Raw genomic sequence first — 20839 nt, 5'->3', positions numbered from 1 at the left:
CAGTCTGAGATACTGGGGGTTAGACTTCAACATATGAATTATTGGGGGGATACATACTCAGTCCATAACATTATTCTTTTGTATTTTGCTTTTCTTGCTTAACAGTATATGCTGGAAATCACTTTATGTTAGTGCATGGAGATTATTCTCAATCATTTTAATTTTACAACTGAATAATACCCCATGATGTGTATGTATTATAGATTATTCATTAAATTTCCTTTGTGTGGGCATTTGGGTGGTTTCCAGTATTCTGCAGTTACTTACAAGGCTGCATTGAATAACCTTGTGTGTATGTACTTTTGTGCTGTTGGGATGTATCTTCAGAGTAAATTCCTGGAAGTGGGATGGCATATGCAGTTTGTTAGATATTACCAATTTCCCATTTCTCTCTCATTCTCATTAGAAGTTTATTGGGCCTTATTTTTCTATCTATGATGTCTCTTAACACTTTTATGTTTTCTCTTTTTAAAATTTCTCTGATGAGGGGTGCCTGGATGGCTCAGTCGGTTGAGCATCCAACTCTTGGTTTCAGCTCTTCGGAGTCCTGGGATTGAGCCCCACGTGGGGCTCCATGCTCAACGGGGAGTCTGCTTGAGGATTCTCTCTCTCCCTCTGCCCCTTCCCCTGCTCATGTTTTCTCTCTCTCTCCAAAATATTAAATCAATCAATCAATCAATCTCTGATGCATTCTGAGTGATTTCCTAGCTTTAGCTTCCAAATTAATAACTCTCTTCAGCAGTGTCTAATCTTCTGTTTGATCCATCCATTGAATCTTTAGTATAGATAACTGTTTTATATTTTTAGAATTTCTCCTTGGTTCCAAATCCCTCCCTTTATTCTTCATTTTGTTCCCTTCTTTCATTATGGTTTCTATTCCTTCATTTTCTGAATTATTTTAAGTATATTGATTTCATGATCTCTTTCCTTTTGTTTTAGTAACACGACATCCTGGGATGTCAGTTCTCCTGTTTGGCTTTGTACCTTGTTTGCTTGTATGGATCGTTCTTCATTATTGTGATCTCCTCTTCAAACCCAGGTTGTAAAAGAGTTCCAACAGAGTGGTTTCAGGGAAACTTTGGGAGTTCCAGGAGTCCTAGGTCAGCTTTCATATTAATCTCTTGGCTTGAATTTTTATATCGTGAAGGACTGCCATTTGGACTCCAAACCCAGGTGAAGCATAAGCCTGGGTTTTTAAGTGATCTTGGATAACCTTTTTCTCCTACCCATGGACCCGGGTAGATGGCAGAGCCCATTACAGCTCCTCCAGGAGATCAGGAATATTTTTGAATCCCCATTTCACTGAAAGGGCTGCTCTTTGGGGCTTCAGGCTCCATCCTGGTAATCTGCTGTAGTTCTTCATCTCACGTGGGCCAAGAGCATGTAAGCATTTAAAGCCAAGTCTCCAACTCCTGGGTTCCATTTCTAGGCCCTGGACCCCCACGAATTGCTGCAGCTTTAGCACCTGCTTACTCTTCTGGCTTTGAGTTCCTCTGTTTCTGCCTATATTTCCCCCCGCCCCACCCAGTGTTGCTCTGTGTTTGTAGAAGGTGGAAGCTCTACATACAGCTCTATTTGCTGTATTGCCACAAGTCAAAATGATGGACTGGGTCATATGTCCCTTCCTGTTTGCCATAAGAACCAAACCAGACACTTGGAGGAGTTGCATATAACTTCAGCGTTGGAAATGGGTGCTTGGACAGTAGCAGGAGAGCTGGAGCCCTGACTGTGGGAGAAATGGTGTGATGTGAGGGAAGGACCATCCACCCAGGAGTCAGCAGGGAAGATAGCATTGCACTTAAGAAAAGTTCTAATGACTTAGAGTATACATCCAGAAAAGCACACAGATCATAAGTGTGCAGATTGATGGATCATCACAAAAGGACGTAATCAGCCCCCAAATCAAGATACGGAACATGATCAGCACCGCCAAAAGCCCTTCTCATTCTCCTTTCCAGACACTGTTCCCTCACGGGAAACCATTTTCTTGATTTGTAACCCCATACATTGATTTTGCATAGTCATTTAGTAGGTAGTACTTTGTGTCTGGCTGTTTGCCCTCAATGTTCTGTCTTTGAGATTCCTCTAGATGGCTGCATGTAGTGAAGTTTGTTCATTGTGCTTCTGTCTAGTGTTCCATTTATGTATCCACTCTAATGTTGCTGGGCCTTGGAGTAGTTCCCTGCTTCAGGGGGGGAAACAGGCTCAGAGAGGTGCAGTATCGTGCTAAGGTTCACAGAGCTGATGAATGGCAGAACTGGGATTTGAACCCAGATTTATTTGATTCCAAATTCAGGGCTTTCTCCCCAGGCCACTGACACTCAGTTCCCATCTACAGAATAAATGGCGTGAAATATGTAGTCATCAGATGCTGCCAGAATGGACATTGTGGGTCTGTGGGCTTAAGCCAGGCAGACATCTTGACCCAGAGAATGTGGGGTCTGCACACATGGGGGATCACAGGCCTGTGGCATGGGGGGAGGCATTGCCTGTGGTGGGAATGTGCTTCTTTTGTAAGCAGGGAGGCTGCTGGGTACAGTGTCTGCTGCTCAGGCAGATGCAGGTGTGTACCCCAGCCCTACACACATATGCACACATGTGCACATGAAAATGGTAAGAACTATTTTGGGAACAGGGCTTTCCTAGCTGCACGTGGCTATCTCCAGGTACCAGTTTTCTCCCAAATTCAGAACCGAGTTGGCTTTCTGTTCAGCCAGTGAATGCCAAGGCTCGAGCTTGCACCTGGCACTTGCCATGGTAACAAGGAACTTGAGCCCCCTTGGTGGCCTTTAGGTTGGGATGATGACCAGGAAGCCTCGCTAGCTTGGGCTCTACCAGAAAGGAGATAGGAATGTCAGGGCCCCACATGATCTGGTGAGATGCCTGGATCTTGCAGGCAGCCCTGGCTCAAAGCTCTAAGGCAGGGCACTCAAGAGAAAGCTCAACAGCGGGGATAGGTGCATTGCTGGAAGATTTGGAGACCAGGAACAGGGGTCAGTGAAGGGAGAAGGCTGCTGGAGAGGAGCCTGGGGGTGGGGAGCAGCCGCAGGGCCAGTGGAGGGTCTCTTCCGTGATGGGAGTAGGTCAGTGGCCTGCCTGGGTTTCTGCCACTCACTGAGTTCCTGGCCAGTACCTGACTCTTGTTCTTGTTTTTTTAAATTACATAATCATATATACACAAGGTTGGGAAAATCTAAACAGTACAAGAGAGTGTCAGATGAGAACAAAATCTGCTTATATCCCTCCTCCTGCCCCGGCCCTACTTCCAGGAGTTACCATTTTAACCATATCTGTTTTAGTTCCTCTGGTCACCAGTGCCACCATAAGAGTACTCAGATAGCTTTCTTGACTCCCCAACTTCGGGCTGTATCTCTGCAGTGACGGGCAAGAGGTGAGCATGTTACTGCTCCCCACCTCCGCTCCTGGGTTTGGTGTGTATCTTTGGTCTGTTGCACGCCTGACCTCCCAGTATATTCATCCCTTGCACTGTACACTTGACTACTCAGGCCCGGCCAGCAGACTTCCGTAGGCCTTCACACACTGCACACCCACTTCCCAGACTTGTTGCACGTGAGTGTATCTGTCCCCAAGCTCAACGGTGAGTATCCCCAGGCAGGCCCCACACCCTCCTTACGTGAGAGGGCCAGGCTGGAAGGAGCACCTGGATGCCCAGTGGATATGTGTCTTGGTGTTCCCACAGTTCTGCCCAAAGGCCAAGCTCAGAGTCTCTTGATGGTCTCCAGATCTGCAAGAGCAGTCCCCTCTGGAATAGCTGGATGGTCTTTCCCAGTGTTTGGCCACTGGGAGGTTGGAGGTTGGAGGTTGGAGTGGGGACTAGACCTGGAGGTAGGGGCTCAGTAGAGCCCTCACCCTCACTGGCTTGGGGGGCTCTCTTTCCGTCCTTGTAGGAGGTGTTCCGGCAGCACCGAGGGCTACAGCTTCTGGCCCTGGTGGAGGAGGTGCTGCCCCGCCATGGCAGTGGCCATCATGGGGACTGGCACATCTCCCTGAGCAAGCCCAGCGAGAAGGAGCAGCACCTTCTAATGACCTTGGTGGGCGAGCAGGGTGAGCGGGGGCAGCACATGGAAGGGAGGGCCCAGGGAGGCAGTGTTAAACCAGCACCATTTCCCGAGGGCCATGGGAAGTCTGCAGAACCACAGGAAAGCACACAGACAGGGCTTTGACCTTGGACCCTAGGATAGCAGGAAGAGGTAGTGGTTGGGCCCCTAGTGTAGGGTTCAACTGGAGTTGAACTGAATTTCTGGAAAAGAGGAGGAGGGTGTAAACGTCGGGACCAGGAGGGGAAGAGGTATGGTTTCAGCACCAGAGGAGACAATGGGCACTGCACACTGGTGGGGTGCGGAGGGGGCGAGTTCAGAACGCAGCAGTGTGGGGCTGTGGGGTGACCGCCCGGTGTCCCACCTGTCACATGGCAGGCATTCACTCATTCCTTTGCAATGAGGCCGCATAGGAGAGAGGGGGAGTGCACACACCATGGGGTCTACTTGTGGTCAGGAGGGGGAAAGCAAGCCTCTGGAAGCTCAGGCCAGAAGCTGTCCCAGGGAGATGGGGGCGCCCCAATGGCCAAGGCTGTGCTGATGATGGTGTCTCCCCCCAGGGGTGGTGCCCACTCAAGATGTCCTTTCCATGCTGGGTGACATCCGAAGGAATCTGGTGGAGGTAAGAAGGCAGGGAGCTCTGGGAGCAGGGCTGCCTTCCCTGAGGGTAGGAGATAGACTGCATGGTGGTGCAAAGGAGCAGGAGACAGAATCTTGCTCTGCACAGCTCCTCCTTTCAGTCCTCCTAAGACACAGTTGCCGTGGGAGAGACCGAGTGCACGAATGTGTAGGAATGTGTGTGCACCACCGCACAGTTTGCGAAAGGGCCCGGAGGGGGTGGTGGTCAGGATAGGACTCAGAGGGAAGGGGACCTCTGAGGGGGATCTGGACAGGTAAGTGGGAGTCTTGTGGGTAGGTGGGAATTGCCCTAGGAATTGGGCAGAGGCCTGGTGGGCTAGGAGAGCGTGATGCAGTTTCAGAAACCACAAGAGAAAGCACGACAGGTATAGGTATGCTCTGGAAGCCATCGACCAGGCACATCTGGCGGGACAGGGCTCGGGCTCAGGGCATGGCCCTGCCATCTCGAGGAGCACCTCTGACTCAGTCCAGTTGGCCAGCTGCATGGCCAGTCCTGGTGACATGGGCTGAGGAGCAGGCTGGCCAAGCTGTCTTCCTGCACAGCCAGCCACCCCTGTGTAGGGCTGAGCAGAGCCAGGGTCTGGGAGGGGAAGGACCCCCTTGGTCCTCCTCTTTGGTCCTCCTGCTCCTTGTTTTACTTTCTCTGCTAGGGAGGACCTTGGGTTCCTCGCCTCCTTTCTTCAGGACAGCCACCATGCCAGCTCCTTACTGTGAAACCCAGTGACCTGGTATCAGTCCTCTCCCTTCTCCAAGGTTCTGCAGTGTTTCACAGCTGGGAAAGATGAGCTGTGCATGACCGTGCGTCCTATCTCCTTATCTATCACACACAAGGCGGAAAGGTGGTTGTGCTGGTGGTTTGGGGTTTTTTTGATAAGCACACTGAATGCTTACTAAGTGCCAGACTGTGCTGGGTTCTCTCACTCAGCCCTCAGTGCCAGCCCGGGCCTCGTGAGGATTAAATAAGGTACCTGGTTGAGTAGTGTTGGTGCCCTATTTAAGATGAGAGCTGTAGCCCAGAGAAGGGAAGTGATTCACCCGAGAACGCACAGCCGGGAAGCAACAGAGCCAGGCTTTGGACCAGGCCTGAATGACTTAAGAGCCCAGGCCTTTAAGCATGATGCTGGCCTTACTGCCTGGATGGCTACCAAGGACCTTTCCAGTTGTGAAATTCTGGGTTCATGAACACGGGGTGGTGGGGGGTGGGCAGGTGGAAACTTGGGCTGGCCTTCATCTTTTTCCCACAGAAACTTCCTGCCTCTCCCGGCCCCTGGGTGTTCTAGCTTTGCTGGACACTATTCAGACTGACCTGTTCTGGCATATTTAGCAATTTCGTTGGTGGGTGAACCTAGCAAGAGAAACTGATCTTCGATAACTAAAAAGTCAATAGAGAAAAGTACTGGAAATAGGATGTTCACAGACACCCAGGAAGAGATGAAACCTGGCCTCAGATAGGGGAGTCCTAGGCAGAAAGGGAGGCTCCCAGGTCTCTGCACTGGGAGCTAGTAGACAGCACCCTCACCCTGGCACCTGTCATCTGATGAGGATGGCACCTCCCCTTCCCTGCTCTCTGCTTGAGATGCTGATTTGTGGAGAGAGCACCTGCCTGGCCCAGTATGGGCACAACAGCCTCTAGGCTTGAGAAGACCAGCCCACCCAAGACAGCTTGCAGTGTGGCAGGGGTACTGACCAGCCAAATGCCATTGGTGACCACCCACTCTTATGGGAAAAGGGAGGAAGCTGGGAGGCTGGTGGTGGCCCAGGATGTGGGCTGTCCCCAGCATCCTGTATAGCCCACAATGGTCAGAATGATGCCAGAACACCTCCACGCCCAAGGTGGAAGCTGTGTTCCAGGGACCTGAATCAGTAGTGGAGTCAGACTTCTGCCCCAGCAGGGACACGGTCAGGGCAGAGCCATGGGGGGATGTGAGCAGAGGTTGAGAATGGGGGCATGGGATCGAGAGGCTTGGGGCTGCTCTCAGGTGAATGGATGGGGATTGGGCAGAGACAGGGAAAGAGCCCCAGGTGAGCACAGGTCAGGAGTATGCCAGCTCTTCTCAAAGCCTGTGCCCTGTCCCTGAGCCCCAACCCCACAGCCCCACGGGGAGCCCTGACACCCAGGACCTCAGCTGAGGAAACCGGCCCCTCCCACCCCCAGATTGGCATCCAGAACTACTCCACTACAAGCAGCTGCCAGGCACGGGCCAGCCAGGTGCGCAGTGACTATGGGACGCTCTTTGTGGTGCTGGTGGTCATCGGTGCCATCTGTGTCATCATCATCGTGCTGGGCCTGCTCTATAACTGCTGGCAGCGCCGGCTGCCCAAGCTCAAACATGTGGTGAGCATGGGGGCACGTCTGCAGGAGGGCTTGAGCTGGGGGTGGTGCCTGTGGAGGACAGAGTACCCAGCAGGGAGACTCACTGTCCTCACTGCCAGGTGGGGTGGCAGTAATGGTCCTGGGACGAGGGGGTCTGTGCCTGAAGCTGCTTGTCCCAAGCCTAGCCCCCAGTTTGTGCCTCCTGTCTGCAGGGCACCAGCCCCGTCATAGGTGCTAGGGGTGCAGTGGGGGGCTGTGGGGAGGGATCAGATGATGTCAGGGTTGTTTAGTGCAAAGGATCATCAGGAGTTTGGTTATGGGAACAGAAGGGAATGGGCATCTATCGAGGGTCCGCTGGGGGTTCCCTGTGTAGGGTTTCACAGACCGGGGAAGGAACAGTGAATGGTTCCGGTGCCGTGCGCCCGGAGCTGTTCGGGCAGGTGGGGGCCTGGGTCGGGGCGCTAGCCCAGCGGCCCTCTCCCACCGCCGCAGTCACACGGCGAGGAGCTGCGCTTCGTAGAGAACGGCTGCCACGACAACCCCACGCTGGACGTGGCCAGCGACAGCCAATCGGAGATGCAGGAGAAGCAGCCCAGCCTGAATGGCGGCGGGGCCGTCAACGGCCCGGGGGGCTGGAGCGCGCTCATGGGGGGCAAGCGGGACCCCGAGGACTCGGACGTGTTCGAGGAGGACACGCACCTGTGAGGGCGCCCGCCCGCCGGCAGCTCTGGCCCGCTGTGACCCCGCGACCGTGCCCTCGCCCCGTTGGGGCTGCGCCGGGACGAGCGGGGCGGACCTGGAGCGGACAACCGCGCCTCCCCTCCCCTTTCGGCCCCGGCCGCTCTCCCGCAGCCCGGCCCTCGGTGCGGGGTCCTCCCGCTTCCCACCGACTCACGGAACAGTCTCGGCACAGCCCTCCCCATTTCCACCTGACGCCCCGAAAAGCCGGTCCCGGAACTGCCCCGCTTCCCCGGCCACGCCCTGGGACCCCCATTAAAGCCGCCCGGAGACCGCGCCGGGCCCAACCCGCTTGCCTGCCGGACTCGTTCTTGCTCCGGGGCGGGGCGGGGCGGGGCGGGGCGGGGCGGGGCGGGGCGGGGCAGGGGCGGGCGCGCAGGGGGCGGGGCGGCGCGGCCCGGGTAGGTCCTCCGGGCGCCAGGCGCCGCTGCGGAGCGGGGCGGGGCCGCGTGTGTTTACATCCGGCCGGGGCGCGCCGCCGCCGCCACTGCTGCCTGGGTTCGTTCGGCCAGAGGTCCGAGCCGCCCGCACCATGGACACCAGCGACCTCTTCGCCAGCTGCAGAAAAGGGGATGTGGGCCGAGTGCGGTGAGGACCCCGCAGCCCCCGGGGCGGGGGCGGGGTGGGAGGGGCGCCCTCGGGGCGCCGCCGGCCCCGGCGCGTGCAGTGGACAGGAGCACGCCTGTGCGCCGCCGCAGTCCTGGCGCCGGACCCACCACAGACAGTCCCACGAGAGCGCCTGGGCGCCCAAGCAGGCGGCCGAGGCAGCTTTCCCAGCCGGGGTGCGCCAAGATGGAGTGCTGGGGGTGTTTTGCTCCCTGGGGTCCAGGAGGGCTTCTCAGAGGAGAGGACTGCTACGCGGAGCCGCGGAGAAGTGGGCGGAGAGGAGGGTCGTCCTCTGAGCGCTCGCGACCGGGAGGTCAGACCCCGGGGCGGGCCTGGGACTCCAAACACCTAGGACCCAGAAGCAACCTCTGATCCCCCGGGATTTGGAAACTCCTAAATGCAGTTGAAGCAAATCTGGCGCTGAAATCGCCGTAGAACAGGGAGTGACGGGTGCCTATTTGGGATGTGGGGCATCTCACTTCGTGGGCCCTTCCCTCCCTATTACCTGTATCTGACCCACTACTAGCTCCCTTGGGCTGGTCCCAGGCTTCCTGACTCCCACGGCGTCCCTGGTCCCTCCCCAGCATCAGGTGTCACCTAGGAGTTAGCTGATAACCCCCAAAGCTGAGTGCAGCTCAAGAGCTCTCCTGGCCCAACTTGGACATCTCTCCCAGGCTTCCTGCCCTCAGTGATGGCTTCATCACCATCCGTGATGACCGCCCCCCTTGCCTCCCACGTGTCATCAGCTACCGTGTCTCCTGCCTTCTGCCTTCTAGAGTCCGTTCGCCTCTCTTCCCGCTTTCGCACCACCAGGACACCTGCAGCAGCCTTGTCCTGGGTCTCCCTACCTCCAGTCCCCCTGTCCGGTCTGCTGGTCCAAGCAGCCAGCGGGCCCTAGCAGAACAGATGCGCATCACCACCTCCTCTCCCCCAAACGCCTTCAGGCCAGAATCTTGGCCTCCTCTGCTCTGGGGTCCACTTCTGAGGCTCAGCGTTTGCCTTATGAGTTCCCGTCTCTACAGCTCGTCTGCCTGGTGCTGGTCCCTTGGCTTCGAACGCCTTTCCTGCTTTGGTCTGCCTGTCACCTGCCCTCGCCTGGGGGAGACTTCCCTCAGCCAAAAGGGATGTTTTCTTTCCTTCCCCATCCTGTGGGTTTCCTCACAGACAGGGAGCCTGTCCTGACTCAGGCTCTGACCCCCCCCCCACCTAGGTACCTGCTGGAGCAGCGGGACGTGGAGGTGAATGTGCGGGACAAGTGGGACAGCACCCCCTTGTGAGTGCCGGGTGGGCGGGGGCGGGGCGGGGGGCTCTCAGGCCTCTCGGCTGCCTCCTGTGCTCCTTGTTTCCCTCCCTCAGGTACTATGCCTGCCTGTGTGGGCACGAAGAGCTAGTACTCTACCTTCTGGCCAACGGTGAGAGAAAGGGCCGGGGCTGTGTGTGTGTGTGTGTGTGTGTGTGTGTGTGTGTGGTTTGCATTTGCAGACGCCCTCGAGTCCTGTCTTTGCATCACCCCTGCACACACCCAATCAGCAAGTCCTGCTGGTTCTGCTTTTAGAACCTATTTTCTGCCTTGTCCACTTCCCCATCTCCACTGCCACCACCCAGCCCAATTACAGCATCTCTGCCTGGCCCCAAAGCCAGCCTCCTCTGGTCTCCTGACCGCCCCTTTTGCCCCACCTACAATCTGTTCTCCATAATGCGTCCCAGTGGGTCTCCTAAGTCTGATAGGCTTAAAGTACTCCAAAGACTTCCCGTTGCATTTAGCGTAAAACTAGAGTGCCTTGCCAGTCTTTGTGCTTCTAAGTGACCTGCTCTTCCCCCTCTGGCCTCACCTCCTTTGGCTCCCCCATGTCCTCACTCTTCAGCCACACTGGCCTCTCCGGTGCTCCAGCACTTGGGCACTCCAAGTTTGCTTCTACCTCAGGGCCTTTGCACTTGATCTTCTTTCCATTTAGACTGCCCTTTCTCAGATCTTTGCACGGCCGACTTCCTCATTCCATTCAGGTCTCTGCATGTTGTCACGGACCCAGGGACCTTCCATGGTCTCTACGTGGCAGTCACAACCACTGTTACCATTTGCTTTGCTTTCTTTTGCTTCATAGCACCTGACATTTATTAACCTGTTTATTGGCGACTGCCCCACTAGAGAATCAATTTAGTCAGCACAGGTATTTGTCTGTTTATGGCTCTGTCTCCAGGGCATAGAACAGGGCAGTCTCTGAGCCTGCTTTGTTTGTAGTCTGTGGTACCCAGATGTGCCTGTGTGCCTAGGCCCTGGCAGAGAAGATGCTAGTGTCGGTGTGGGCCCAGGGTATTTGGAAGGGGCTCCAAATTCCAGGGCTGGGCCCTACATGTGGGAAGGTTGCAGGGGGAGAGATGAGGATTTCCCCCAGACCCTCTCCCAGCCGTGGTGTGCATGTTCCTGACCCTGCTGACTGGTGAGCCCTGCTGCCCCTAGGAGCCCGCTGTGAGGCCAACACCTTTGATGGGGAACGCTGCCTCTATGGGGCACTTAGCGACCCCATCCGCCGGGCCCTGCGCGATTACAAGCAGGTGACAGCCTCCTGCAGGAGGCGGGACTACTATGACGACTTTCTGCAGCGGTGAGATGGGGTGCAGGGCTGGGTGTGTGTGGAGGGGGGCGGTGATGTGGAGCTGAGGGCTCTCCGGCAGGGTGGGGTGGGAGCCGCTGTGGTAAGACTGGGGAAAGGTGCATGCTGAATACCCCCTCCACCTACCCCTCCCCAGGCTTCTGGAGCAGGGCATCCACAGCGACGTGGTTTTTGTGGTGCATGGGAAGCCCTTCCGGGCACATCGCTGCGTCCTGGGCGTGCGCAGTGCCTACTTTGCCAACATGCTGGACACCAAATGGAAGGGCAAGAACGTCGTGGTCCTGAGGCACCCACTGGTGCGTCCCTCCCAGGGGCAGAGGGACAGCAGGGGCTTGTGCTGGGTGGCCGCCTCTGACCTCCCCTCCTGGCTATCTCTGCTTGCAGATCAACCCCGTGGCCTTTGGGGCCCTGCTGCAGTACCTGTACACAGGTGAATCTCTGGGCCCAGGGTGGGCGGGCAGGGGGGGCGTTTCTGTACAGCAGCAGACTCAGCTGTAGCCTTGGGCCCTCCCTTTACCTCCTGGTACTTACCCCTGCAGTGTGGGGCGGTTCCAACTCCCTCCTGGGTGGGCTGGGAGACAATGAGCTGGTGTGTCTGCTCAGGAAGAACTTGTCCCATCTGCAAACTGAGCCCTTTCCTGTCTGTCCTGGGGCCTGTAGAACTCAGGCAGCAGCTCCTGAGGGGAAAACCAAGGCAGCAAGTAGACCTAGGAGTCCCAGTGCTAGGGACAGCGGAGGGCTCCTCTCGGGCCCTGAGCCTCCCATGCCGCACCCAGGCCGCCTTGACGTCGGTGTGGAACATGTTAGCGACTGCGAGCGCCTGGCCAAGCAATGCCAGCTGTGGGACCTGCTCAGCGACCTGGAGGCCAAGTGCGAGAAGGTGTCCGAGTTTGGTGCGTCCAGACTTAGGGTCCAGGGCATCGGGCGGGAACTGGCGGGGCCCACTTGGCTCCCTGAAGCTGTACTCTCCCCTCCACAGTGGCATCCAAGCCAGGCACGTGTGTGAAGGTGCTGACTATTGAGCCCCCCACAGCAGACCCCCGGCTTCGGGAGGACATGGCCCTGCTGGCCGACTGCGCCCTGCCCCCTGAGCTCCGTGTAAGCACATGGCGTTCTGGGATGGAGCCCAGTGTGGACATAGCTGTGGTAGACAAGTCCCACTCTTGGGTTCACCCTTGTGTGACCCGGAGCCAGTCACTTCCCTTTTCTTTCTTTCTTTTTTAAGATTTTATTTATTTGAGAGAGAGCGTGAGCACAGGAGCAGTGGGAGGGACAGAGGGAGAGGAAGAAGCAAGTTCCCCTGCTGAGCAGAGAGCTCCATGCGGGGCTCAATCCCAGGACCTGAGACCATGACCCAAGCCACAGGCAGATGCTTAACCAACTGAGCCACCCAGGCGCCCCGGTCACTTCCCTTTTCTGGGCCCACTTTACTTTTGTTGTTTGTGTTGTACTCAGATCTTCAAATGGGGCAGCAGTCCACCCTTTGGGGATCAAGCTAGAACAGGCTTTAGACTGGGGCTGGCCCCTCTCCCTTGTCCCACCTGCTCTGAGGGTATCTTTTTTCCCATCCCCCAGGGTGATCTCGGGGAGCTGCCCTTCCCCTGCCCTGACGGCTTCAACAGCTGTCCTGATGTCTGCTTTCGGGTGGAAGGTTGCGGCTTTCTCTGCCACAAGGTGCCGTCCCTCCCCCCCCACGCCACCACCCCCTTGCCTTAAGTCCCTGGCCAGCTGTCTGGGCCCGGGCCTTGGCCCTCGCCCTTCCTGAGCCCAGCCTCCCCCAGGCCTTCTTCTGCGGCCGCAGCGACTACTTCCAGGCCCTGCTGGACGACCACTTCAGAGAAAACGAGGAGCTGGAGGCCTCAGGCGGCCTCCCGGCCATCACTCTCCACGGCATCTCACCGGACATCTTCATGCACGTGCTCTATTACATCTATAGCGACCACACAGAGGTGCGGGGCTCAGGCCGCATGCGCTGGGCTGGGGGGCATGACATTCGGGACAGGGCCACAGCCCGGGTCTCCACGGGGCTTAAAGGGAGGACCTGGGTCCTGTTTGGCTCCGTGGGGCTGGTTTTCTGGGAAGCTGGAGAGGAAGTGTGGGACACATTTGGATTTGTCTTTCAGGCAGAGGGGACCTCAGTAGATTCCAGAGCAGGGATTAATGGCAGGAGCCACATCATGAGCGCATGCCACATGGGGTCCCCGAGTTCTCCAGTTGGTGGGAGGGTAGGGAGAGTAACCCTGAATTACCACAATAGTGGGGAGCCCTGAGCTTCCTGCCTCTGGATAGCAGCCCATGCCCAGGGTTCTGGATTTCTGTCTCCTGTTCGCTTGTTGCCTCACTGGGTCTTCAGCTGCCCCAAAGCATCCCTAACGTGTGGGTGATGGGGCAGCTGGAGCTAGTGCCGAAGGGGTGTGTGTGTGTGCGCGCATGTGCGCGTGCGTGTGTGTAAAAGGCCACTGTGATAAAGTAGAGAGAAGTTTGTTTCTCCTTCATGTCTGAGGTGTGTGCACCAGGGCAGGTGGCGTACTGGGACCCAGGCTACCCCCTCCATCTGTCACTGTGACGTGGCCTAGGGCAGGGGTCTGCAGGCCCTTTCTGAGGACTAGGCATAGGTGTCGTGTGCCTGAGCATCTTTGTCGCGGCCTTTCGGCGCGGCCGTCGTGCAGAAGCACCATAGCCGGGGTAGGAGTGAGCGACTGTGGCCGTGTCCCACTGGCGCTTCGTGACAAAATACAGAGCGGCCCGGACCCGGTCCACAGCACCTGAGGTGGTATTCTCCTCTGCATCTGGAGGTCGGGGTACAGGCTGACTCACATGTTAGGAAGCTGAGGAAGACGAGGCAAGCAGTTTCTTTTGTCCTAGGCCAGGTGGAGGCCACACACACCAGTTCTCCTGTGGCTCTGGAGAGAACTCACTTAGTGGCCGTACTTGCCAGCAACGCAGGCTGGGACATATGGCCTCTGGTCAGGAAGAAGGCACAGGGGACAAGCTGGGCTGTGATGTTAGCCCTGTGCTTGGCTCATGTAGCGCCCCCATTCCCATCTTCTGTTTCCGATGACAGCCTTTTGAGACAGGCCTGGTTGCACCTCCCAGAGAGGAGGAAACAGGCACACAGAGGTGAAGTGACTTGCCTAGGGTCCCAACAGAATTTCAGAACACGGGTCTGGGTGATTCACAGCTCAGTCTCTTTACCCTGCTAAGGCCCTGCCTGCACCAGGCCTGCAAGCCTGCCTGAGGCCTGGGAACCCCAGTCTCCTCCAGGCTCTCTGGTCCCACAATGCCTGCAGCAATCTGCACCACCACCACCACCACCCCCCACCCCGAGGCATGGGTGGGAGCTCCTGCCCTGCCTGCAGCCTCCACCCAGCCTTGCGGCCGGGACCCTGAGTGGCCTTGGTGACCTCGGGGCACACCCTCCCTCACCCCTTCTTTCACTGCAGCTGCCCCCCGAGGCGGCCTATGATGTGCTGAGCGTGGCCGACATGTACCTGTTGCCAGGCCTGAAGCGGCTGTGTGGCCGCAGCCTGGCGCAGCTGCTGGACGAGGACAGCGTGGTGGGTGTGTGGCGCGTGGCCAAGCTGTTCCGCTTGGCGCGCCTCGAGGACCAGTGCACTGAGTACATGGCCAAGGTCATCGAGAAGGTGGGCCCGCGGGAGCCGTGGTGGGCGGGGCAGGCTGAGGGCGGGCGGCAGGCGTGCTCTGAGCTGGCCTGTCCACAGCTGGTGGAGCGGGAGGACTTCGTGGAGGCTGTGCGGGAGGAGGCGGCGGCCGTGGCTGCCCGGCAGGAGACGGACTCCATCCCGCTGGTGGACGACATCCGCTTCCACGTGGCCAGCACGGTGCAGACCTACAGCGCCATTGAGGAGGCGCAGCAGCGGCTGCGGGCGCTGGAGGACCTGCTGGTGTCCATTGGCCTGGACTGCTGACTGTCAGCTTGTAGCACGTGTGGGCCGCTGTGTGTGTACGCGCGCGTGCGCGTGTACAGCTCGTCTTTCTGTTCCTTGTTACGTTGAGGGCATCGTGGTGGGCTGAGGGGGCTCCGTGGGGTACCCCTCCCACTACATGCCTGTGGGCCCCAGGGGAGGGTCAGGATGAGCCCCCTCCCCCAACACAAGCCAGCCCCCAAGGCCCTGGGGCTGGGCACTGCTCAGGGAAACCTGGGGTGGGGGTCTCTTTGGGCCTCCCTCCCCCAGGCCCCTCCACACCCCCGCTCTCCTGGCCCTGGCTTGTTTGCTTCCAAGCCAAGCCAGCAAGCAGGCTTCTCTGAGGAGCCGAGGTGGCCCACAGGGAGCAGAGAAGTCTGTGTGTGGTAATAAAGCTTCATTTGCCGTGGGAGCCTGAGCCTGTGTCTGGGGTGGGCACAGGAGCAGGAGTTGGGGAGGGCCAGGGAGGAAGCTCTGGATTTGGAGCCCCTCGTCCAAGCTGGGAAGGCCTCGGTGCCCAACAGGGGCTTCTCGGGGGCTGGCGGGGTGTGTCTGTGGGTCTGAGTAGGCAGGCCATCTCTGCAGGGGCCCTGAGCTTCCCCAGCTGGGCCCAGCCTCGCCAGTGGTGGGACTCCCCTCTGGCCCATCTTTTGCCTTGAGCTCCTCTTGGCGAAGTCCGACCCACCTCCCTGCCCTCAGTGGTCCTGGGGGAGGTTTAGTGGGAGGCTGACTGAGCGATCACAGAGGCTGCTTCCCCCTCAGACAGGCAAGGACCGGCTTCCAAGCCAGACATATTTCTAGCACTCATTTGTTGAGCACCGCCTGTACACCAGAGGCTGTTCGTCTAGCTGTGGTCTCACCACCAGCACCTGCATTTTACAGCTGTCAGGACTGAGGCTGGGTCAGAGGGGCGAGGCCCCGGTCAACCCTGCAGTCCCAGGAGGAGGGCCAGGGAGGAGGGGTGGAGCTGGAAGGGGTTGGAGGAGGCCCAGTGACCCCAGCTAGCCCCAGCCTGGTTCCCTCCACTCCCCAGCCCACTGGCTGCTGGCTGTGGGGACTAACCTCCATCTGCCCTCAGCCCAGGGCCAGCCTCCTTCTTGGGGCGGCCTCCTGGCCCCTGCCACAGGGGCCGTGACATTATCAGGGATGTCAGAGGCAGCTTTCTCAGGATACCCTGTAGGCTGCCCCCCACCGCAGTCCCTTGGGTCCTGCGGCCCAGGCAGCAAGCACCCTGAGGCCTGCCCCCTTCTGCCCTGGGAACAGCAGTGGGTGTCCTGGCGCTCCCTGCAGTTGTTCTGCCCTTTGTGCCTTTTTACTCTTGTCAGTTCCAGAACTTCTGGGATCTTTTCCTTAAGCCCCTCTGTGCTTTTCATCCATATTGGTCTGGCATGTTGCTCACATGTGGTCAGCTGTAAGATCATTTGGGTCAATTGAACAAGGTACCCAGTAGGTAAGAGGGTGATTGGTGTGGAGGAGCGGAACTTGCCAAGTAGACAGCGGGGCCTGCTGGGTGGAGGGCAGGGCTTGGGCATGGGCCTGGGAGCCTGAAGAGGCCCAGGATGAGCCTGGAGGAGGTCAGCATGGCCAGGGCCCAGGCCCCCACTGCGGCCAGAGTTCCCACCCTCGCTCTACTTCTTACTGCCTGGTCACAGCTCCATGCCTCAGTTTGCCCAGCTGCCTCCCTCCTCGCTTGGGGCATTAAAAGTGAGTTCCTGCTATTTGTGGAGGGGACCACACCGGCCCAGGGAGTGAGCTTGTTGTGTATTTGTGAAATGCTGGGCTCCACCCAAGGTGTGGAGGGAGGGACAAGGAGGGTGCAGCAGGGGCTGTCTTCAGCTTTGCAAGGTCATTCCGCTTGCTGTGGGCACCCAGGCAGGAAGGGTGGGGCCAGGCTGGTGGCCTAAGAGCCACAGGTCCCACCTGAGACCGCACACTAACTCCACGTGTGCCAAGGTATGTAGTAAGAAGTTTAAACATTAAAAAAAGTTTTTTTAATTACGATGCATTTTTTCAAAAACGATTTTATTAGAAAGCAAGCATGAGGGGGGGAGGGGCAGAAGGAGAGGGAGAGAGAGAATCTCAAGCAGATTCCGTGCTGAGGACAGAGCCTGACGTGGGGCTCGATACCACGACCCCAAGATCACGACCTGAGCCAAAACCAAGAGTCAGATGCTTAACCGACTGCACTACCCAGGCACCCCAATTACGATGCATTTTTTAAAAATAGATACTAGGGATGAAAGTGAACTTGCATAGCAAACACATCTTTTTTACAGCTATTACTTGAAAGCGTATTTGTTTTATAACAGATTGTAAGTAAAAACCTAAGTGAGGAGGTTTCAGGGGAAATGCTCTGGATGTGGTACTTTGCAGGTCACCGAGAGAGCGAGTCTGGGGAGCTGTGCTGGCCAGGGAGGCAGTGGGGCCGGGGGAGTCCATGTGCCTGGGACCGTGGCCGGTCCCCTCAGCCCCTGGGCCACAGGGGCATCCACCAATTACCTCATCACACCTTCCTCCTTTTCTCGGCTACTTATGGTCTACGGTGGGGAAGGTGTTCAGTGCGGTGTTGCAAACAGGAAACAGTGAGAACAGCCTCCGGGAGCCCAGCGGGGAAGGAAATGGTAGTAAACCGGTGTGGCCGAGCTTCCGGTGGTCCTGAGGATGCTCGGTGGTGGCCTGTGTACACACGGGGGGTGCGGGGGCTGTCTGCCTGCCTGGCGGTGCTCCCTGGAAGCCCGGGCACAGAAACACAGGGCCGGCTTCCAGAGTGAGAGCTGAGGGTTTCATCTGATTTCTATGTTTCCATAGTGTGGCTGTATTGCATTTAGAATTAAAAAGCACATCTGTCCCTCAGGTAGCAACTTTAATTTCCTGCCGAGTGAAAACATATGTCCATGAATTTTATTGGGAAAGCTAAGCATTCTATCCCAACTCAAGATACTCACACATTTTTCACAGAAGGAAAAATAGATCAGCTGAGCGCTGACCAAAGAAGCAACAAGCACAGCTTATACGAAGAGGTAATGTGGGGATGGCTTGTCGCACCCCCAGGGAGAGAAAAGGAGCCACGGCGGGCTGTGCGGGGCAGGCGAGGCACTCTCTTCTCAGGTGTTGTGTGCCGAGTCGTGCTGGAGCTCAGAGAAACATCAGGAATCCCGATCCTGTCTTTATTTAAAATGCTATTGGGTTCATCATGCATTTTTTATGTTACTTTTAATTTAAATCACATGAAAGTATGACTTACCTTGTTCATGAAGATTCTTGGTGCCCCTTTTACATTGTGTCCCAGGCAAGTGTCTTACTTGGCCTCACCCTGGTCCTGGTCCTGACCCAAACAGTCATTACATGAGGCAGGTCTATGATGAATATATAACATATTTTCTCAACCATCGATTAAAATCTTCCCCACTTGCAAAGAAATAAAAATTTAAAAAAAGAGAGTGATGGCTCTGCATATGTTCTTTCATCCACCTGGAAAACGGCACAGCCTTTAGTGCCCCGTCTCACTGCCAGGACCCAAGGGCTGCCGCTTGTGGGGGAAGGCTGCCATCTGGGCCCTGGCATCACATGGTTAGGGGTGCTCTTGCTAGCACTAAGAGCAGCCTTCGTCCCTGAGCAGACATTTTGAAGGCATAAAAATTTCTCGCTTGGGAAAAGTCTCACCGGCAGGCCTCAGAGGGAGGGCTGGGGCCCTCAGGCTTCTGGGAGTTTCTACTTCTGAGCCAGGAAGCCACCCTCAGGCTGTACCAGGTCCTCCTGGTGGTTTAAGATCTGAGCATTGCATCTGCGGGCCCTGCAACTGGGGCTTTGTTGCCCGCCTTCCTCCTCTGGCGGGGAGGGGGATCCTGCACCAGGGTCTAGGACACCTGGGCTGCGGCCCCGAATCTGCACTGGCTTTGAGCCAATCACTGAATCCCTCAGAGCCGCAGTTTGCTGACCGGTCTGAATGAGGTGAACACTACCAACCACCTAAAGCTCATGTAAAAATTCTGTGGGGCGCCTCGGAGGAAGTTCCCACCAGGAGTGGCAGCTCAACCAATGTGAATTTCACTGTGAATTTCCATTCTTTCCTGGAAGATAGAACAGGGACAATTTGGGGCATACTTTGTAAGCTTTTCTTATCTGTAGCATGTTGGAGATGTGCATGTGTTCTTTGTTCCCTCCAGATCCCTTGGCCCTCAAGGGTCACCAAACCTTGTTGATTTAACCTCTTCAGTAGCCACCGATTCCCTTCTTTGCCCCCTGTCCGGGCCCCAGGACCGGGCCTCACCTCCAGCTCATTCTCGCCCCCTGGTGGCATCTTCCAGGCAGATACTGACCCTGGGCCTCCTGTCCCTGAAAGCCTCAGTGCAGGCACTTTGTTCTCAGGTAGAGTCTGTGTGCCCCCTGATGCCGGAGCCTGTCCTGTTCTGTGGGCACCTGGCCCACCACCTCCCGGCCTCCCATGCGTTTCTGTGGGCACCTGGCTGTGCCACCGGGTTCTAGATGTGAGCTGAGATACTAAGTGCGGTCTGGCTTATTCTGTGAAAGGTACATGCCTGCCCCTTTCCTTTCTTACCCTCCTATGGGCTGGAACAAGGGCGCAGTCGCAGGAGCTGGAGCAGCCATCTTGGACCATGTGCTTAAGACTTCCCTGCAGTGAGAGGGGAAGGTGGGAAGAGAAAGGCCAGGCTGCCCCTCCCTGCTAGCCTCCATTTTGTTCATGGCTGTGCCCTCTACCTGAGGCCACAGCCTGACAGGTGGCCGCCCCTCTTACAGGGGCAGCACTGTGCTCCACCAACAGCCCCTCCATTCAGGGCTGTGGGCTCCCTGTGGCTGGTCCTGACTCTGCACCAGCCCCAGTGGACACCTTCACTGCACTGTCCTTGGGCGCTGCTGTTGGTGCCAACCTGAGCTCCCTCCGCCCTCAAGTCCTGTCCTGAGCCCTCTTGCCACAGGACCTGTGCACCCCACTGCCGTTCATCTTTCTGCTCTCCTGCAGGGCCGCCTCCGGGCTGGTCCCCTGTGCTCTCATCGCCCCTCTTCCTGCCCCAACTGTTGGGCACTGGCGTGGCAGGTTTGTGTCCATCTGTCCTCATCTTGGGGGGCAGCCCCAGGGCCTGCATCGTGCCTGGTGCAGCAGGCCTTCCCTCCCTCAGCCCCTCCCTCCCTCATTGAACAAGTTTGGAGACCAGAGGCCTAATGCAAGCCCACACACACCCTCCTGCATCTCAGTTCTGGTGGAGGGACAGAGCTACTGTGTGGTCAAGCAGAACACAGATCCTGTCAGATACAGCAGGTGGGGAAGGAGCCAGGGTGGGTGTGCTGGCTTTAGGAAAGGCCTCCGAGGTGGCCAGGAGGGACTGTGGTGTGTGTGGGCTGGTGGACACGGGAGGAAGAGGGTGAAGGCTGGGAGGCCACGGGCAGGTTGTGAGCGAGAAGGGCCACCTCGGACTCAACATCCCCTCCTGTGGCTGTGTGGGGAAGGCAGGAAGGGCAGCCCCTGAGGAGGGCGCTGTCGCCCTCTGGCGGGAGGGGAAGGAAGTAGCAGTAGGGCCGGAGGGAAGTGGCCTGTAGCCCTACCCTGGAGGCGGAGGTGGAGGCAGAGCTGACTGCGGACACAGGAGTGGAGGAGGGCGTGCAGAGCCCTGGGTCCCGCAGCAGGAGAGCTGAGAAGGGCGGGCAGCCGAGGGGGAGCCGCCTGGGTGGGGCCACAAGGGGGGGGCAGCAACCATGGAGTCTAGAGCTGGGGGCGGCCCCAGCCAAGTCGGGAGGAGAGAGCACGCATGCAGTCTACTCCGGGCACAAGTCCCCGAGAACAGAGGAGGGAAAATCCAGTCCCTACCCACAGGCTTGGGTCAGATGACTGGCTCAGCCCAGACAGCAATACTGGCCTGCAAGAGGGCCTGCTGTTCTCTGTACAAGGAGCACTGCGGTCTCGGATCGGACAGACGGACACCACCACCG

General features: G+C 57.5%; 2 protein-coding genes across 3 annotated transcripts in view; both read left to right on the top strand.

Moving 5' to 3' along the window:
- PODXL2 (podocalyxin like 2) overlaps positions 1–8032 on the top strand; it is a 35651-nt gene extending 27619 nt beyond the window's left edge. For both annotated transcript variants that reach the window (XM_025885491.2, XM_073901791.1), the window contains exons 5-8: positions 3909–4065; positions 4619–4680; positions 6853–7032; positions 7504–8032. In XM_025885491.2, coding sequence (XP_025741276.1) covers positions 3909–4065; positions 4619–4680; positions 6853–7032; positions 7504–7716 — 612 coding nt within the window. In that variant the 3' untranslated portion in view covers positions 7717–8032. The remainder of the gene's footprint in view (positions 1–3908; positions 4066–4618; positions 4681–6852; positions 7033–7503) is intronic.
- A 151-nt stretch (positions 8033–8183) lies between these two features.
- ABTB1 (ankyrin repeat and BTB domain containing 1) lies at positions 8184–15305 on the top strand. The gene is made up of 12 exons (XM_025884766.2): positions 8184–8337; positions 9566–9628; positions 9712–9767; positions 10814–10958; positions 11104–11263; positions 11352–11397; positions 11744–11860; positions 11947–12065; positions 12543–12641; positions 12749–12916; positions 14411–14611; positions 14690–15305. The coding sequence occupies exons 1-12, from the start codon at positions 8282–8284 to the stop codon at positions 14894–14896; spliced, it is 1437 nt and encodes a 478-aa protein (XP_025740551.1). The 5' UTR covers positions 8184–8281; the 3' UTR covers positions 14897–15305.
- The last annotated feature ends 5534 nt before the right edge of the window (positions 15306–20839 follow it).

Source organism: Callorhinus ursinus, unplaced genomic scaffold, assembly GCF_003265705.2.
Source record: "Callorhinus ursinus isolate GAN/ISIS: 27379988/994484 unplaced genomic scaffold, GSC_fseal_2.0 scaffold15, whole genome shotgun sequence".
In the NCBI taxonomy this organism is placed as follows: domain Eukaryota; kingdom Metazoa; phylum Chordata; class Mammalia; order Carnivora; family Otariidae; genus Callorhinus; species Callorhinus ursinus.
Note: the sequence above shows the minus strand (reverse complement) of the source record. Positions and strands in the feature narration are given on the sequence as shown.

What these genes read in the sequence shown, in the direction of transcription:
- ABTB1 (XM_025884766.2), top strand. Translation starts at nt 8,282, where the DNA reads ATGGACACCAGCGACCTCTTCGCCAGCTGCAGAAAAGGGGATGTGGGC. An exon ending in GGGGATGTGGGCCGAGTGCG is followed by an intron (nt 8,338 to 9,565) that starts GTGAGGACCCCG and finishes CCCCCCACCTAG; the next exon opens with GTACCTGCTGGAGCAGCGGG. An exon ending in TCTATAGCGACCACACAGAG is followed by an intron (nt 12,917 to 14,410) that starts GTGCGGGGCTCA and finishes CTTTCACTGCAG; the next exon opens with CTGCCCCCCGAGGCGGCCTA.